Source organism: Arachis ipaensis, chromosome B09 (assembly GCF_000816755.2).
Source record: "Arachis ipaensis cultivar K30076 chromosome B09, Araip1.1, whole genome shotgun sequence".
Classification (NCBI taxonomy): domain Eukaryota; kingdom Viridiplantae; phylum Streptophyta; class Magnoliopsida; order Fabales; family Fabaceae; genus Arachis; species Arachis ipaensis.
The window spans coordinates 141,885,396-141,903,425 of record NC_029793.2 but is presented as its reverse complement, the minus strand read 5'-3'; the positions used below and the strand labels follow the sequence as shown (position 1 = coordinate 141,903,425).

Here is an 18,030-nt window from a genome sequence, read left to right as displayed (position 1 = left end):
AATATAAATATATAAAGATTGATTTGATATCCGATTTATTTTATACATAGCATTTTTGTTTATTTTAATATTATTTATATATAAGATGATTGCAAATAGTTTAAGGATGTGGAAAAAGACAAATTTAAAGTCTAATCAGAAAGGCATAGGAATAATTGTTTTGTTAATTAATTAGCTAGCAACAGCAAGAGTATGCGTATCTAAGTTGATGTAATTAAGTTTTGCTTTCAAGTCAATGGTGGTGAGGCTGACGAATAAGGAATTAGCAATTGTCTGATTTTGCGTCATTTTCGCCGCTAAGTTCCATTACGTAGTATTTTATTTTCAGAATGTGAAATGGCTACAAGTCCATGCTTGTTTAATTGCTTTGTCTTTGATTATTACGTAAGATTAACAATACTTAATTTTAAGTATCTGTGACCTGTAAAGTTAATGAAAGAAAACGGCTTATGAAATTAGTGACCCCAATAAATTCAAGGCTGCTTTAGAAGATTCATATATAATTTGTATATATTAAGGTGCCTAACATGTCACACTCGTTCATTAACTAATCCACTACATAAACAGTGCACTATATAATTATAAATAATGCAATCAATTTGCTGGCAACAAATCCTGAAATTTAGTGGATTGTTCTCTACGCAGGTTGATATTTACAGTGGATTTTGTTAGAGTACTTATTAAGAATTTAAAAATAGAAAATTTTGTATATGAAAAAGAATTTACAACGAACGTATAAATTTCACTGATTTTTTTAATATAATTTTTTTTTATATCTTAACCAGTGTGCTTTGAAATTTTAATTTCTACCTTTGGAACAAAACATGAAACTATGTTAACACGCCGATTTCCAACTCTGAGGTAATTTTATTCGTCTCGGACATACGACCGACGAGTGCGTCATAGCAAAGGATCTCCTGGAAAGACTGGCAAGGCAAGGACACCTAGATAAATATATAACCAGAGCTCGACCGAGCTCAGAAGGTCCCACCATCCGACGTCCAGAACGGAGACAAAATACACCAGAAAAGCCTAAAACACAACCTCCTCCGCCAAGGGGGGTTATAAATTGCATTTCAGGAGGATTTGCAAGTGGTGGTCAAACCAGCTCGGTACGCAAGCGCCGTTTCCGAGAAATGCTAACACTACAACAAACAAATAAAGCACCAACCAGCAAACCTCGAACACCAGAAATCTCCTTCATTATATGACATCCAAATTATTGATTTTGATCGTCAATGAAACAGTCAACTTTGAATGTTTAAATACCAATGCATGTTATAAGACAAGGAAAGGATTGTCAAAACATCTGGCAATTTAATATTTGCAACAGATGGACATTACATGTTGATGTGGGGAACACTGAGAAGACGACAATTAAGAAGTAGAGACGGGACAAAAAGAATGCCATAATATTTGCTAAAATGCCCAATTAAAATCACTGTCGATTATGAAACATCTGGTTGTTTCACAAATATAGGAGGAAAAATCTAACTTTTTTTGTTTTAATTATTTTTTTTTAAGATCTGACTTTGTATTAGTCATGACATGAATGAATTCAATTGTGGGTTCATCCTGTCTTTTTATATATATACAGGTAAATGTTTCGTGGATATCTTGGAAATATACCCTACCAATCTACCATATGTTTCGCTAAGGCTTCACAGAGCCTCCATATTTATTATTAATTATATATTACTAAATATTTGTATTTTTTATATTGATAATACATATAAATTAAATATTTTGAAATTAAAAGTACCATTTCCAGAAATAAAAATTCACTCGTCTAAAAGGCCTACAACCATGTTAGGAATAAGGATGACAACACTATTAATACTCGTGGTATCCACCTTGTCTTTGTTTGGTTAGAACAAACACGCAAGCGCCGTTTCCGAGAAATGCTAACACTACAACAAACAAATAAAGCACCAACCAGCAAACCTCGAACACCAGAAATCTCCTTCAAACACTCCGATTACCAAGCAAGATCGGACAACCTAGATGACCCGGTGGTCATATCCATCCAAGCCGGAGATCTCTTAGTCAAAAAAGCCCTACTTGACCCGGGCAGCAGTGCCGATGTTCTTTTCTATTCTACCTTCAAAAAGATGAAGCTCAGTGAGCAAGCTCTGCTGCCATCATCAGGCGAACTAATCGGATTCTCGGGAGAAAGGGTCTCCATCCTCGGCAGTGTATGGCTACAGACAACCCTAGGGGAACATCCGATGAGTAAAACAAGGGATTTACAATTCCTAGTAGTCGATTGCATAAGCCCCTATAACATCATTCTGGGCAGACCTTTTTTAAATACCTTTTGTGCAATTGTTTCCACAATCCATTTGTGCATGAAATTTCAGGTGCAAGAGAATCTGATAGCAACCGTACATTCAGATCACATTGAGGCTCGCAGGTGCTACAATGAAAGTTTAAGAATCAAAGCAGAGGCCCGACAACGAGCCGAACCGAAACAAGAAACATATAACATCGCCAACATCTCAGATACGGCCGATCTTGACCCGAGAGGAGATCTCCAGGACAAGCCAAAACCAATAGACGAGCTTGAAAAGGTACAGCTAAACGACAATATTAACCATTATACTTATATCAGCTCCTCACTTCTTCCAGGTACAAAACAGAAGATAACAAAATTACTCAGGGAGAATACAGATCTGTTTGCCTGGACCCCAGCAGATATGCCCGGCATCGATCCGAGCCTTATATGTCACAAATTGCAAATCGACCCAAGAGCTCGGCCAGTATCACAAAAAAAGCGCAACATGGGGAACGAAAAGCGCGAAGCCTGCCTTGCAGAAACTAAAAAACTCCTCCACGCAGGGTTCATCGAAGAACTACGATTCACAACATGGCTATCAAACGTTGTTATGGTAAGAAAAGCCTCGGGTAAGTGGCGCATGTGTATTGATTTCACTAACTTAAATAAAGCGTGCCCTAAGGACGCCTACCCACTACCATGCATAGATAAACTCGTAGATAATGCATCGGGATATGACACTTTAAGCTTTCTAGACGCATACTCTGGATATAACCAGATATTAATGCATCCAAAAGATAAAGACAAAACAGCTTTTATAACCGAATTAGGAAACTATTGTTACACTGTTATGCCTTTTGGACTTAAGAATGCAGGGGCTACCTATCAACGACTCATGGATAAGGTTTTTAATCAGCAAATAGGACGGAATCTAGAGGTATACGTTGACGACATGGTCGTCAAAACGAAACAAGAACACACCCATGAACTCGACCTACAAGAGGTATTCGGCCAATTAAGAAAGAACAACATGCGACTCAATCCAGAAAAGTGCGCCTTCGGAGTTAAAGGAGGCAAATTCCTCGGATTCATGCTAACATCACGAGGAATCGAAGCCAATCCCGAAAAATGTGAAGCAATCATAAACATGCGAAGTCCCCGAACAATTAAAGAAGTCCAGCAATTAAATGGGAGACTAGCCGCCCTCTCTCGATTCCTACCCGCGGTGTCCTCACACTCACAACATTTCTTCAACATACTCAAGGGGCAAACAAAATTCAACTGGAGCTCAGAATGCGAAACAGCTTTCCAAAAACTCAAATCAATGATATCATCTCCACCGATCTTGCAGAAGCCGAATTCAGAAAAACCACTTTCCTTATACTTATCAATATCTCAAAATGCAATAAGCTCGGTACTCGTCACCGAGATAAATGGCAAATACGAACCAGTATACTTCGTCAGCAGAACATTGCAGCATGCCGAGCTAAGATACCCACCTATGGAAAAACTGGCATACGCACTAGTACTCACAGCAAGAAGGCTAAGGCACTATTTCCAAAGCAACAAAATCATCGTCAAAACAAACCAACCCCTACGGCAGATCCTCACTAGACCAGAGGTCTCCGGACGTCTTACCAAATGGTCTATAGAATTATCCGAGTTTGATGTGACATACGAGCCGAGAACAACAATAAAAGCACAATTCCTGGCAGATTTTTTAGCCGAATTCACAGGCCGACCAGATGAAGAACACAGCTGGGAATTATATGTAGATGGGGCCTCAAACTCAGAAGGATCTGGAGCAGGCGTATACCTAACAAACAAACACGACTTACAAGCCGAGCAATCAATCAGATTCTCTTTCCAAACAAGTAATAACCAAGCCGAGTATGAAGCTTTACTCGCTGGCCTCCGACTGGCACAATCATTAAACATCACACATCTACAAGTATACTGTGACTCGCAGCTGATCGTACAACAGGTAAACGGAAATTTTCAGGTAAAGGACCAACTATTAGAAAAATATCATACACTGGTAAGAGAACTCATCTCCCAATTCAACTCACTACAAATCACACACATAGCTCGGGAACGAAATACTCGAGCAGATGCATTATCAAAACTAGCAACAACTAGGAAAAATATGCACGAATCTGTAATATCTCAACTAGCACTTGCTGAACCAAGCTTCAGCAACAAAAGAATCTTTTCTATATCACAGGAAGAAGACTGGAGGACAGCATACAAACAATACCTCCAAACGGGGCACATACCACCGACAATTAAAGACAACAAAGCATTCAAAAGAAGAGCGGCATCTTTCACACTCCTCGGAACAAAACTATACAAACGAGGTTTCTCTCAACCACTGCTCCGATGCCTAAGTACGGAGGAAGCCAAAATCGCCATGGATGAGGCCCATGAGGGAGTGTGCGGGAATCACATCGGAGGAATAAGCCTGGCCTCAAGAGTAGCCCGAGCAGGTTTCTTTTGGCCAACAATGAAAGGCGACTGCATCCAGAAAGTTAGAAAATGTGAAAGCTGCCAAAAGCACGCACCACTAATCCACAATCCGGCCGAGAATCTGCATAGTTCAGAGGTAAGCTGGCCATTCCACAAGTGGGGGCTTGATATTCTCGGCCCATTCCCAAAGGCCCCTGGACAGGTAAAATATCTACTCGTCGCGATTGACTATTTTTCAAAATGGATAGAAGCCATACCTTTGGCAAAAATAGGGGCTGAAAAAGTCCAAACTTTCATTTGGAAGAACATCATTTGTCGTTTCGGTATACCATATGCTATTATTACTGACAATGGTCGGCAGTTCACCGATCAAAGCTTGGCAGAATTTTTACAGGGCTTCAAAATTAAGCATCACTTTTCATCAGTAGAACACCCGCAATCGAATGGACTTGCGGAGGCAGCCAACAAAGTAATTCTCACAGCACTCAAGAAAAAGCTCGGAGATGCCAAAGGAGAATGGGCAGATCTAATACCAGAGATACTATGGAGTTACAATACCACGAAACAAACAACTACCAATGAAACCCCCTACCGACTTGTCTACGGTGCAGACGCCATGATACCAGTCGAGATTGCCCTCACAACGACCAGATCCGAAGTCATACCATCAACACATAATAACAACATCAGGCAAATAGAGCTGGACACAATAGAAGAGGAGAGGTACAAAGCCGAGTTAAAACACAAAGCAATGCAAAGCATAATAAAGCGAAAGTACAACAAAACGGTCAAACCGAGGTCATTCGGCGAACAAGACCTCGTCCTACGACGAACAGAGGAGGCACGGAGACCACCAGCTCACGGGAAGCTCGCCGCAACATGGGAAGGCCCTTACCGAGTTACTAAAGTACTCGGCAAAGGAGCTTATAAACTTCAAACCATACAGGGCACTGATATCCCCGGAATATGGAATGTATCATCACTAAAAGCTTACTTATCCTGAGTAGATATGGCCAAGGGGAGACACTCTTTTTCCTACTCTCAAGGTTTTTCCCAAAACAGGGTTTTTCTTTGAGAGGTTTTAATGAGGTCCCCCACCCCATATCCCTTCTGTACACTCAATATAAATGAAATCAAATACATTATCTACAAAAAATATCAATCAAAGCATAGCTATGTCATTTATATATTTATAGTCTAAACACTGTCAAATACTATCTTAATGCGCACACATCAAAGCACAACATACAAACCTCTACAGGTAGAGAGCATTCCGAGTCCAAAAGACAGAAATAAATTACAAAAAGCAAAAAGTCAGATAGACATCCTAATCCGCTCCTTTCTCAACCGATACACTTTCATCCTGGTTTTCAGGCAACGTCCCATCATCCATAAGGCGACCTCCACTCACAATCTTTGTTACATCAAGCAAAGTAATATCAACTTCAGGCGCAACAACACCAATCTGAGCCACAGCCCGATCAAAACCTAAGGTAAAGGCAGTCAGCACCTCCTCCTCTAGTTCGGCAACCCTAGCTCTTAACCCTTCTGTCTCAGCAACACTCACATCCAAGTCCTTTTTCAACTTGCTTACCTCGGTTTCCGAAGCCTTCTTAAGAGCTTTAACTTCAGCCCTCAGTTTGTCAATTTTCAAATCCCTCTCTTGCAACGATTCCTTAAGCTTCTTCACAGCAACAACATTATCAGCATCCAATATCGCATCCAGCTCTGAGGTGCGACCAATTGACAACAACCGAGCTCCAATCACCTAAACAAACATCATACCCTTCAGTCTTACAATCACTAAGCAATAAAACACAAATCAAATAACTAACCTGCAAATAACGAGCCACCCCTATCTTCCCAGCCTCATGGATTGTCTTGACATCAGAATCGACCTGGGCAAATTCATCAGCCACGGCCATGAAAGGAAAACCGGCCGACCATATCGAATTACTCGGCCCTTCTTTGTAGCCATGAAGACCAACCTGACTCTGAAAAGCCGCATCAATCTCCTCTGCTGTAAAAACAGCATTATCATCCTTCACAGCAGTTAAATCCACAACTCTCGAGTTCCCCCCACCTCTTTTTCTCTTAAGAGGAATTTCTTGACCAACAGACCCACCCCCTTCCTTCGCCACATTAGTCGACGAACCTTCTTTCTCCTTTTTTCTAGCCTTAGAGACAAAAGCCTTCAAATTGGCAGTAGTCAGGGTCGACGCCTTCTCACCTGACAGAAAGCGAAAATAATCAATAATCTATAAACACACCAAACCACCAGCAAACAAAATATACAAAACAGATACCTAAGTATTCCTCTAACGCTTCCCTATCCCCTTCAAGCTTCAGCAACGCAGGAATAGACAGAAGGTCAGCGGATGACATTGCTGACATAAGAAACCCGAGTATATAGTCCTCACTCTTAACCCTATCCTCACATTCTAAGTGCGTGGGAGCACAGTTCAACAGCGATAACACACCACACTGGAAATCCGTAAAGGGAAATCGTACACCCAACTCTGTCAACATGCACGTATACACATAGAAATACGACCAATCACCACGCTTCTCACAAACTCTATCATCCCTATCGCACGGTAAAAACCTAACCTTCAACTTATCACTACCCCTCACCCACCTAGTCTCATTCAACTGCGACAGCATCTCCATACTACTAAACACAGAAACCCGAGACCTCACATCACTATCCACCCAACCATAGGGATCATCCTCATCTACAGTAACCCCTTTCTTACCCATAAAAACGAAAAAGAAATGGCAGTACGAAACCAAAGGAAAAAGTGAAAAAAGTTACCTTTCTTACTCATTTTTTGCAAATTGAGGAAAACCAAACCCAAAGGAGCATAGGAGTCTAACAGACAGGAAGTTACTCCGACACAACACCCCACGTAACCCCTCCACTCCTCCATTAACTACAAGCGGCAGCCCCATTTCCCGCCTCAAAAAAAAAAAAAAGAAAGAAGAAATAGTATTAACAAAAACCACATGACACCAAGCCCACTTAGCAAAGCCCATAAAGCACACAAGCTGGGCAACAGAAACACGTTGAGCTTGGGGGCTCCCTAGTCAATAAAACCACACTAACAAATCAAAAAACAATACAGGCCGAGGATACAGCAAAAAGCTCAACACGTTCCTCATGCCGAGCTTGGGGGCTGTGTACCTTCCCGATATCCTCGGCCAAACCTTCCCAACATCCCCGGTCAACAGAACGAGAAACAAGTCCATCACGTCACTCGTACCGAGATTCTCGTTCTAACGGAATTGAGAATCTCGACTCTATCAACAAACCCTAACAAGTACCGAGCATTACTCAACTGACACGCTCTATTTAAACAAACGGACTTCAACTCAAGAAGTCAGAAAAACAAGAGAAAAAGACAATCATTGACTCAAAAAGATCACTATTCCCCCTTTTCCCAAAAACTACTCTTTCTCTCTTATTTATTTTTATCCTTTCTGGTTTTAAGCTCATAAGCTGACTTGGGCGTCGGAGTCCTTTTTTGCAGGTTCCACACCAAGGTCGATAGTTCTCAAGACGACGTTTCCGAGTTTTCCACGTGTTGCGGAGCCGACCACACCTCGGAAGCTTACTCTAGATAGAACAATTGGCGCCCACCGTGGGGCCTTCCTTGAGTGACCCCTTTTTATTTTCTTTCTTTATCACATTGACTCACGCACCTCGTGCCCTGCTTTTCTTTTCAGAAGTTACAACATGACGGACCAGTCAGATACCCAGCAGCATCCTCGGACCAACGCCGACCTCATAACAGCCAACGCCGCATTACTCGCGGAAAATCAGCGGATGGCTGAACTATTGGCCGCGATGCAGAACGGAGGCGAACGAAAGCACGTCAATAAAGTAACAAATCCTGAACAAAACGAGGAGCACCAGTCAGAATCGAATGCAAAAACAGAGGAAGGGCCCCCGAAAACAGGGAGACGACGAACTAACCCTTTTTCTGATGAGATTTACAATTTATATGCGGATTATCTGCAGATTGTTACAGGGAAAAACGAGGTTGGATAGGACAAAATCCTGCTACCCGCTAGGGGTGCACATGGGTCAGGTGAAGCCGGATTTGATGTGACCCAAACCCGACCCGAAATATACACCGAGTCTATTTATTAGACCCGAATCTGGCCCTCGACCCGATGAAACCAATACACTTTCGGGCCACAATTATACGGGGTAAAACCAGGTGAAAATCGGACCGTTAACATTACATTACGTTGATACCTTCTTGTAAGCTAGCATGTAAAAATATCCAAATTTCCAAGACTCCAACTATTATTTAACATGGTAAAATTCACTTAGAAAAATATAACAAGAATCAACCTTTCTTCAAAATTAAAGTATAACCACAATCAATACTAAAGCATAACCACAATCAATACTAATATTGTCTAATAATACCAAATATTTAAATCAATACAAATAACACAATATTATGCATTAGTCTAAAGTCTTATACATTCCAAACATAAAACATTAACTTATAGTCTTATAATGACTAATAACACAAAATATTAAGATTTACAATACTTAAATTCCACATAAGAATAGTCATGATCCATCACTAGTAACACAAAATATTAATTGTATATGGTGACCGGGCCACTGGGCCGACTTCGGGTGACCCGAGCTATGGCCCAGACCCGACTCGAAATAATGATAGGGTCTATTTTTGAGACCTTTACCCGACCCTAAACCCGATGAAATCACACAAAATTAGCTCATAAAGTGTTTGAGACCGGACCGAACCTTCGAACCAAACCGGATCATGTGCACTCCTACTACCGACCCGATTATCACCGCTTTTCAGGAGCGCGAATGGTCTCAGATAGTCTATGTTGATCATTTAGACAGAAAATATCACATTCTTATTTTATATTTTATATATAATTGTCATTTTCAACGTACATAATGGATGGTGCTTAGACATCGCGTAAACACGCAACAATAATCGATGTTCAGCCAATGAATAAAGACAGACAACTATATAAGCGTCACAATCTACTTCCACATAATTCCCCAATTACACGAGTACCTCGTGACACTATACATCCTTTATAAATTATAATATTTGTATCATTAATACTGAAATAAATATATATAAGAAGAAATCCTGAACAAAACGAGGAGCACCAGTCAGAATCGAATGCAAAAACAGAGGAAGGGCCCCCGAAAACAGGGAGACGACGAACTAACCCTTTTTCTGATGAGATTATGAGTTTTAAGATGCCCCAAAACTTTACACTACCTATGACCTTGGCACCATATAAAGGGATCGGAGATCCTAAAATTCATGTCACCAAGTTTGAATCAATGATGTTCTTGAACAGTGACTCCGATCCCATTTTGTGCCGATCTTTTCCTACATTTCTAGATGGGGCTGCATTATTATGGTTTTCAAATTTACCTGCAGGGTCAATATCTAACTTCGACGACTTCTCCAAGCTATTTATCAATCAGTTTGCAGCCTCAAAGATCTACGTGAGGGACTCAGACTACCTTAGCACGATCAGACAAGGACAACATGAGAGCCTGAAGGATTACATGACGCGCTTCACAACGGCCGCCATGGAAATCCCAGACCTCAATCCCGAAGTACAACTCCATGCCCTGAAGAGCGGCCTCCGACCTGGTAAGTTCCAAGAGGCCATAGCAGTCGCAAAACCAAGGACGTTAGAAGAATTTCGGGACAAGGCGACGGGACAGATCGAAATAGAGGAACTTCGAGAAACCAGACGATATGAAAGACAACCGCACCGAAAAGAGGATGATAAAACTCCATCAAAAGATCCTAAAAGACCTTTCAGGTTAACACCGAAGTATGATTCATACACAAGGTTCAACGCGAGGAGAGAAGACATCCTAAAAGAAATACTACACAACAAGCTCATCAAACCACCAAACAGAGCCGGATCATATCAAGACCAGAGGTTCGTCGACAAATCAAAACACTGTGCCTTTCACCAAAAATTCGGACATACGACCGACGAGTGCGTCATAGCAAAGGATCTCCTGGAAAGACTGGCAAGGCAAGGACACCTAGATAAATATATAACCAGAGCTCGACCGAGCTCAGAAGGTCCCACCGTCCGACGTCCAGAACGGAGACAAAATACACCAGAAAAGCCTAAAACACAACCTCCTCCGCCAAGGGGGGTTATAAATTGCATTTCAGGAGGATTTGCAAGTGGTGGTCAAACCAGCTCGGCACGCAAGCGCCGTTTCCGAGAAATGCTAACACTACAACAAACAAATAAAGCACCAACCAGCAAACCTCGAACACCAGAAATCTCCTTCAAACACTCCGATTACCAAGCAAGATCGGACAACCTAGATGACCCGTATAAGAAGTATTAAATTAAATATTTTCATAGCTAGTTAAACTATAAAATATTAAAAATAAATATAACTTATGCTGCTAATGGGTCGCCTACTTAAAGATATAAACTAACAAGTACCGAAGTAAAAAGAAAAGACTTGATGGATAACGTAACTACTGACTAAACGTTTCCGATATGCTTAATCTATCATGAAGCGATCAGAAAATATGAAGAAAAACTGTACATGTCATCAATGTAAAATTTTAAAAAATAAATGGGAAATATTAACCCCCAGCTAGCTTTAATTTGTGCTTATAATGCTAAGCTATATGATGAGCATGTTATGGACATCATCGATAAACAATAATAAAATTGATGATGTTTGTTAATTGTCAGTGATGACCTCTTCTAAGAACAGACAGAAATCCTCCCGTTTTATCCTTGCGCCGCTCCTCTCCTTCATCCCCAACCTTGTTTCACATACAACCAAAGTGTAAGAATTACGGTAATACGATATCATCAGAGAATATAGGGGGTTATTAAAGACAAAATAGAAATGAAAATTTACTAAATGATTGAGTATTCCTAATGCTTTAAGAAAATAGAAATTAACCAAATAAAGCAAGCTAGTTATACCTCCTTAGCTAACTGCTGCAAGATCTCAATGATTTCTGCAAAATCGGGTCTCAATGTAGGATCTTGCTGCCAAGACCTCTCAAGAAGCTCAACAAAATTTGGATGTGTGTTCTTGGGGATGGTTGGTCGTAAACCCTGAAATTCATCCAAAGTTTCCGTAAAAGATAATAGTATAATTTACTATTTCTATACATTAAATATGAAAACACTGATAATTTTAACCATTTAATATTTAAAATAACATATCCATACAAAATAAGTCTCGGTTGACATAATTATCTAACCATCAGGTGTTGATTTCATTTGAGTAATTATTTTCTTTCTAAATATACCCTTTTTTTTTTCGTGTTTTTTAACACCATCTACCTATCTGAAAGGTTGGATAATTTTGTCAATCGAAACCTATCTAAATTGTAGACTGTTAAAATTGTTAGCATTCTACTCTTTTGTGAGTAAAAATGGTAATCATATATTAATAATATAAAGCCACCTAGGGAATTTTATCTTTTGACAGGTAGTTTAACTTTAGCTAAGCAAATTACCTTTTGAACCACTCCTATTGCTGCTTGTAGAGGCGTCAAATATTCGTAGGGAAGCTAACAAGAAAAGAAAAATAAAAAGTAAATAAAAAAAATACAAATTTATATGAGGAGCAATAACCTAAAAGTTATAAGGTTGAAGAAATAAGAAATACCTTTCCAGTAAGCAACTCCCATAAAACAATTCCAAAACTAAATACATCAGCCTTGTGATCGTACGGCTTGTGTTCTATAACCTTCAATGCAAAGGAGGAGTCAAGGTAAGAGAAGTTTTTGGCAAGATGGATAATATCTTCCATTTAATTACCAAAAGAAATTTTTAAAAAGAAATGAAATCGATACAACATATTAGTTGCTAGTTAGAATTTAGAACTGTCCAATCAGAGTCTGATCCCTGAAATTATCCTTTTCGATCTTAGACTCATTATACAGCAAAGTCAAGTTACAGTAATACAGGATTATACATATATTTGACAAAGGAATTAGGACTATAATTTTACATTCTTAATTAAAGAAAATTTTCTACCAATAACTCGATGACGATGGTTATTTTAAAGTATAATGCTTCGGCATCCTTTTCCTATCATGCCAAAAACATCAAGAAAATTTAACTATACAAAAATGTTGGCAGTGTATAACTTTGTAGAAAGATGGTAACATAAATTCTTTTATTTTTTTCTTGGATCACAGATGGTAACATAAATTCAAACCAAAAACAGTGTTACAATGAGATTCATATATGTAGTTTCTTTTTTTTTTTTTGGGTCGAATGCATTTATGTAGGCTTCGTTTTTGGTCAAGAATACATTTATCTAATAACCAATTATGAGATACAAATTAAAAACCCATCAGCAGCATAACATCTTTTTTTCTGGAATAGAGAACAATAAAACTTTACAAGTAAACAAATAATAGTTGAAAAGGCTAATACTTCGCCACCCAAAAAAATAAAAGCCCAATAAGATCCTGCAAACTACATCTACATGAACCTAATAATATTATGATGAAATATTAAAATAAAGTACTATGAGGAAATTATCTTACTTCTGGAGCCATCCACCGATACGTTCCAGTTTCTGCTGTCATAACTCCTGACTGAGCTTTAACTCTAGCAACCCCAAAATCAGCAACTTTTACAATCTGCAATGCAATATCTATGTGACTTACACTTCTGTATGCCAACCCTATATTAGGCGAAAGTCAAGGTCTAACATGAGAAAGAGCAGAAAAAGAGATTCTTGTATAAACACCCGTCTAAAACTCACATTAAAAGTGGGTTCATTTAACTTTATTTAAGATAAATTTACTTGTACAACTTCACTGACTATTTTTACGAATGTGTCTAAATATGTAATACTAGACTTATGTTCATCCAAGAATCTTTCTTGTTGAAAAGCCAATGGAATAGAATTAAGAACAACACACACAAAAAGCAGGTTGAAGGAAACACCGTACACCATTTTCATCCATCAAAAGATTGGCAGCTTTCAAATCTCTATGGATTATCTCATGCTGGTGCAAGTAGTTCATTCCTTTAGCAACATCAATTGCAACTTTGAGCAAGGTAGGAAATTTAAAACTACCCTTCCGCTTATGTAAGTAGTCATACACACTACCACCGGACATAAATTCTGAAATTTGAGGAAGAAACAACAGTGAGTATGGTTGACAATTACTAAAAATATAAATGACATTACATCTAATCAATTATTCCGCAGAAAAATAGAATTCATTAGATTTCACCTGTAACTATGCATAAGCGTGGGGGCTTGGTACAAGCTCCTATAAATTGTACAACATTTTTGTGTCGAACCTTTCTGCAAGTAGCAGCAGAGAGTATAATACGTACATAAGCCATTTGGTTAAATAAACAACAGAAAACTATAATGGTCGAGAGTTTCACATCTTCTGTCCCCAAACACCAAGTAAATAGAGAATAAGCCAAAGGTAATAACTAACTTTTAGAACTTCCATATGGAGGGTACACAAGTTAATTGTAACATTCATTTTGGTAAAATTCCTCTTATTATTTGCATTGACTTTCTTGTTTTTCACCCAATTTTACCAGGGAAAAAAAAAACACTGATCCTAAGCACATTCGGTCACCAAACAGTCAAAATGAAAGGCAGAAATCCAGTAATGGAATTGTCACAAACTTCACATCTAAAGGTGGTGAATTATAATCATGGGACAAAAGAATTATACTATCATAATTTTGGAAATGCGCAGCAGATGTACCCAACTTTAATGAGAAAATGGAAAGGGAGTGTTCTATTAACAGGTGTCTTCATAATAGTTATCACGGGTTCAAAACAAAAAGTATCAGAGACAGAAGAATTCTAAAGTTTTCAATCATAGAATGATATATGAGGAGACAAATTTTTTTTAAACCTCTACTTTCTACACAGTAATTTTCTAGGACAACTAAATTTTCATGATCGAGTTTGGGCATGCAAAAAGACTCTCAATGAAACAGTAGATAGACTTCAGATGATCAGAATGAACAAATTTAATGGAGCAAACCTCATGATGTACACTTCCTGCACAAACTCTCTCTGCAAATCTGAATTTACATGCTCAGGCTTGAGAATTTTAATGGCTACTTCCTGGCTACAATATATACCTTTAAATCTGGTTTAATAGTAGAGCTGATTAGATGAAATTGAAACCATAGCAACACCTAGTGAGAACTGAGAATATCTACATCTGAACTATTAAAAAAAGGAAATCCATAATTTATGTACTCACAGTTCACCATATGACCCAGACGCAATTTGAGTTCCAATTTTCAAATGCTTGGGATCTATCTCCCAAACATCTGTCCCATCGTTAGGTATATTCAACTGATCAGATTCACTTTTCATCCTTGCTTCTTCATCTTCGCCAACAGAAGATACTGATTGCCTACTCGACGTTGACCTCCTCTGAAAGCAGTGATCAGGCAAAACTTCAATTAATAAAATTAGTGAAATTGACTGTAGCAGTCATTTATATACATAATTACGTGCCACGTTTACCTCAATCTTTATGACCTCTTTTTCCAACGCTGTTTTAAGCTTCTCTGTTTCCTATTAAAATACAAATTCATCAAGCAAAGTTGTATGAATATAAGTATATAATCTCTAGTAATCTAAACCAGTAACAACATGAATGAGTGATAGCATATAGAATCACACAATAAAGTATTAGAGATTACAGAATATGAAAGATGCTGCTTTGAGCTACTATGGTTGCTGGAACAACGTTTAGATGAAATTGGATTGGAATATTATGCCTTTCAAAATAAATACATTGATCAACAACAATAAAGTTCAGAAAATTTTGCTCATTTTTTAATGCACAAGTTCACCCAAGAAATTGATGTAAATTATTATCTAGATACATACATCATAGGGCCATCCATCAACAACAAACACATCTAACGAGTAGCCATCAGTTGTGGAAAAGGCATGGGCCTCTTGGATGTTCAGTCCAATCTCAGCAAGCAAAGCAGTTAACTGCAGAGGGAACCAGACTTGTGAGGTACTCTCATTGTCATGCAGGTTCTAACTTTATCTTAATTAACTGAGTAGGAATTTATATGCATATATGAACGGGGATGTTTGAATAGTAAAGTTCTTATTTACCTGACTGAGAAGCTTTGGTTTGTCATCAGTTGAGAAGGTGATTTCATGCATGGGCCTACATCATTTTGGATGACACAGATGTTCAATATATCAAATAAATAAACTCATTCAAAATTCAATCTAAGGACTAGAAACTTCATAAATCATCTGAATTTTATAGATGCTCTTTTACACATCATACGATTTACCCAGGCATCTTTGGTTGATAATTCTTAAAATTGTATTGTAAATGATTTCCAACGGAAAAAAAAAAATGCAAGCGTCATTACCAGACTAGCACACAAATTAAAATTTACCGTGAATTGTAAAGAAAAACATATGTGACCTATATTCTAAGTCATGGTTCAAATAAAATTTCCAAGCTTAGGCCTAGAAAAAAATTGCAATAGAAAGTTTACCGTGAATATTGTGCACTGGCATGTACAGAATGTTCCTCATCCATTTCTTCAAGAGCCAGTGCTTCAAGATTAGGAGAAGAACCAAAAGCAGGAGGTGGATGTATACTAAAAACAAAATAATTAAAAAAAATAAGGCTGCTGATCACAGGCATCGAACCAAAATAAATAGAATAATCAAGAGTACTGAAGAGGATAGCAAAAAGTATAGCAAAATTTTATGAAATCCCAAAAACGAAATGATGAAATAATACCTCTGTCTGCTAGAGTACTTTGGGGAGCTTTGATCTGATTCATTTTCAATTGCATCCGACTGGACAGTATAAGCTGAGTTTGCATCAGTTACAGGCGGAACCTGCACCAAGATTCCAGTCCCCAAATGATAATACCTTATGGAATGAGATGATTGGAACAAATAATACCACTCAAAATATAAAAAAAAAAAATGAGACTCAAGGCATGAACACAATTGAATAAAACGAAAAAGGTACAATATTTACAAATTCAGAGTTATGAACATTACATCTTAATAGCTTGGCAAGAAATAATCCTTAGGCAAGTCAACCTGAGAAGTAGACTAGCTTGCAGGGAAAAAAAAAACATTCAAAGGAAGAGGCTGACACATTTATGGCTTGAAACAAAGGTCAACAATGCTACATGGATACATGTTGAAATTCAAAGTGAGCCAACATATAAGTGGCAATAAGCTAATGGCAACTAAAACCGTTAACCATGTATGGCCCATAAGTTAAAATTGGAAGCATTTGCAGTTTGAAGCACAAACTTATTCATGATGATGAATTGAATATTCTACATATGAAATCATCATTTCTTTTACTTTTTCTCTTCTGCTTTCAGCTTTACACGCTCTGACCAGTATGCCTAATACCGAAAGTAATCAAGTCAACTTCAAATCACATATAAATCTGAAACGCATCTGGATGTGACTATCCAAACAGTCCTTTCCTAATTTTACACAGGAGAGCTCACAGGATCAAACTCTAACAAAGCATTATAATGGGAACCTGAATATGATTTCTATAACATACATGCTTCACCCAAACTATACCAGCATCAAATCTTATAAAAGAATATAGCATGATCAAACCATGACTATATACCAAACTGTTTCGGTGCTGCATGTGAGCCAAGAAATTCATCAGACAGACAAAGGCTAAAAACTGATTCACATGCAATGCCTGACTCTAAACTAAATAACACCACTAAAGCGTGAATTCATGAGGAAAAATGAAGAACAAAGCTGAGAGTAACAGAGTTGAGCTAAACCTGTACTAAGCGAACTTCAATTGCAGGCCTATTAACAGGATCGTGAGCCAAATGCAGCAATCTCTTGTGCATAAGAACATCCGCGGCTCTCTCAATATTCACATCCAGCGCGTACCTGCATTCAACACCACGCATCTCCTCGTCAAATCGCAGACCTAATCAACAATATCACATTAAGAAAACGACAAAAACACCAGAATTTAAGTAAGCCACGGGTTTATCCTCCGTACACAAGGATTTATTCAAACATAGCAACAAATAAAAATCGAAATGAAATCATCAACAGTTAATTCCGCTGAAATCAATCTACTGCCAAAACCTCAGATACACAGTAAGAGCGAAATAAGATTCAGATTAAACGACGAAGAATCATGCGTATATATGAACATGAATAAACGTGACGACGTTGAGAGAGAGAGAGAGAGAGAGAGAGAGAGAGAGGATGGAGA

At 38.3% G+C, this 18,030-nt stretch overlaps 2 protein-coding genes across 3 annotated transcripts; one reads left to right on the top strand and one right to left on the bottom strand.

Annotated features, from left to right (window-relative positions):
• Positions 10,029-11,135, top strand: LOC107616207. Its single transcript, XM_016318196.1, has one exon. The coding sequence runs from the start codon at positions 10,029-10,031 to the stop codon at positions 11,133-11,135; it is 1,107 nt and encodes a 368-aa protein (XP_016173682.1).
• Positions 11,245-17,696, bottom strand: LOC107617653 (serine/threonine-protein kinase STY46; the record flags this gene model as incomplete). Of its 2 annotated transcripts, none has more annotated exon segments than XM_021110962.1 (15): positions 11,245-11,568; positions 11,735-11,869; positions 12,277-12,330; positions 12,429-12,509; positions 13,318-13,457; positions 13,701-13,904; positions 14,017-14,090; positions 14,797-14,904; positions 15,022-15,197; positions 15,291-15,341; positions 15,660-15,770; positions 15,900-15,954; positions 16,298-16,402; positions 16,549-16,649; positions 17,582-17,696. In XM_021110962.1, coding segments are annotated over 15 exon segments (1,588 nt in total), but the record flags the coding sequence as incomplete, so codon positions are not given.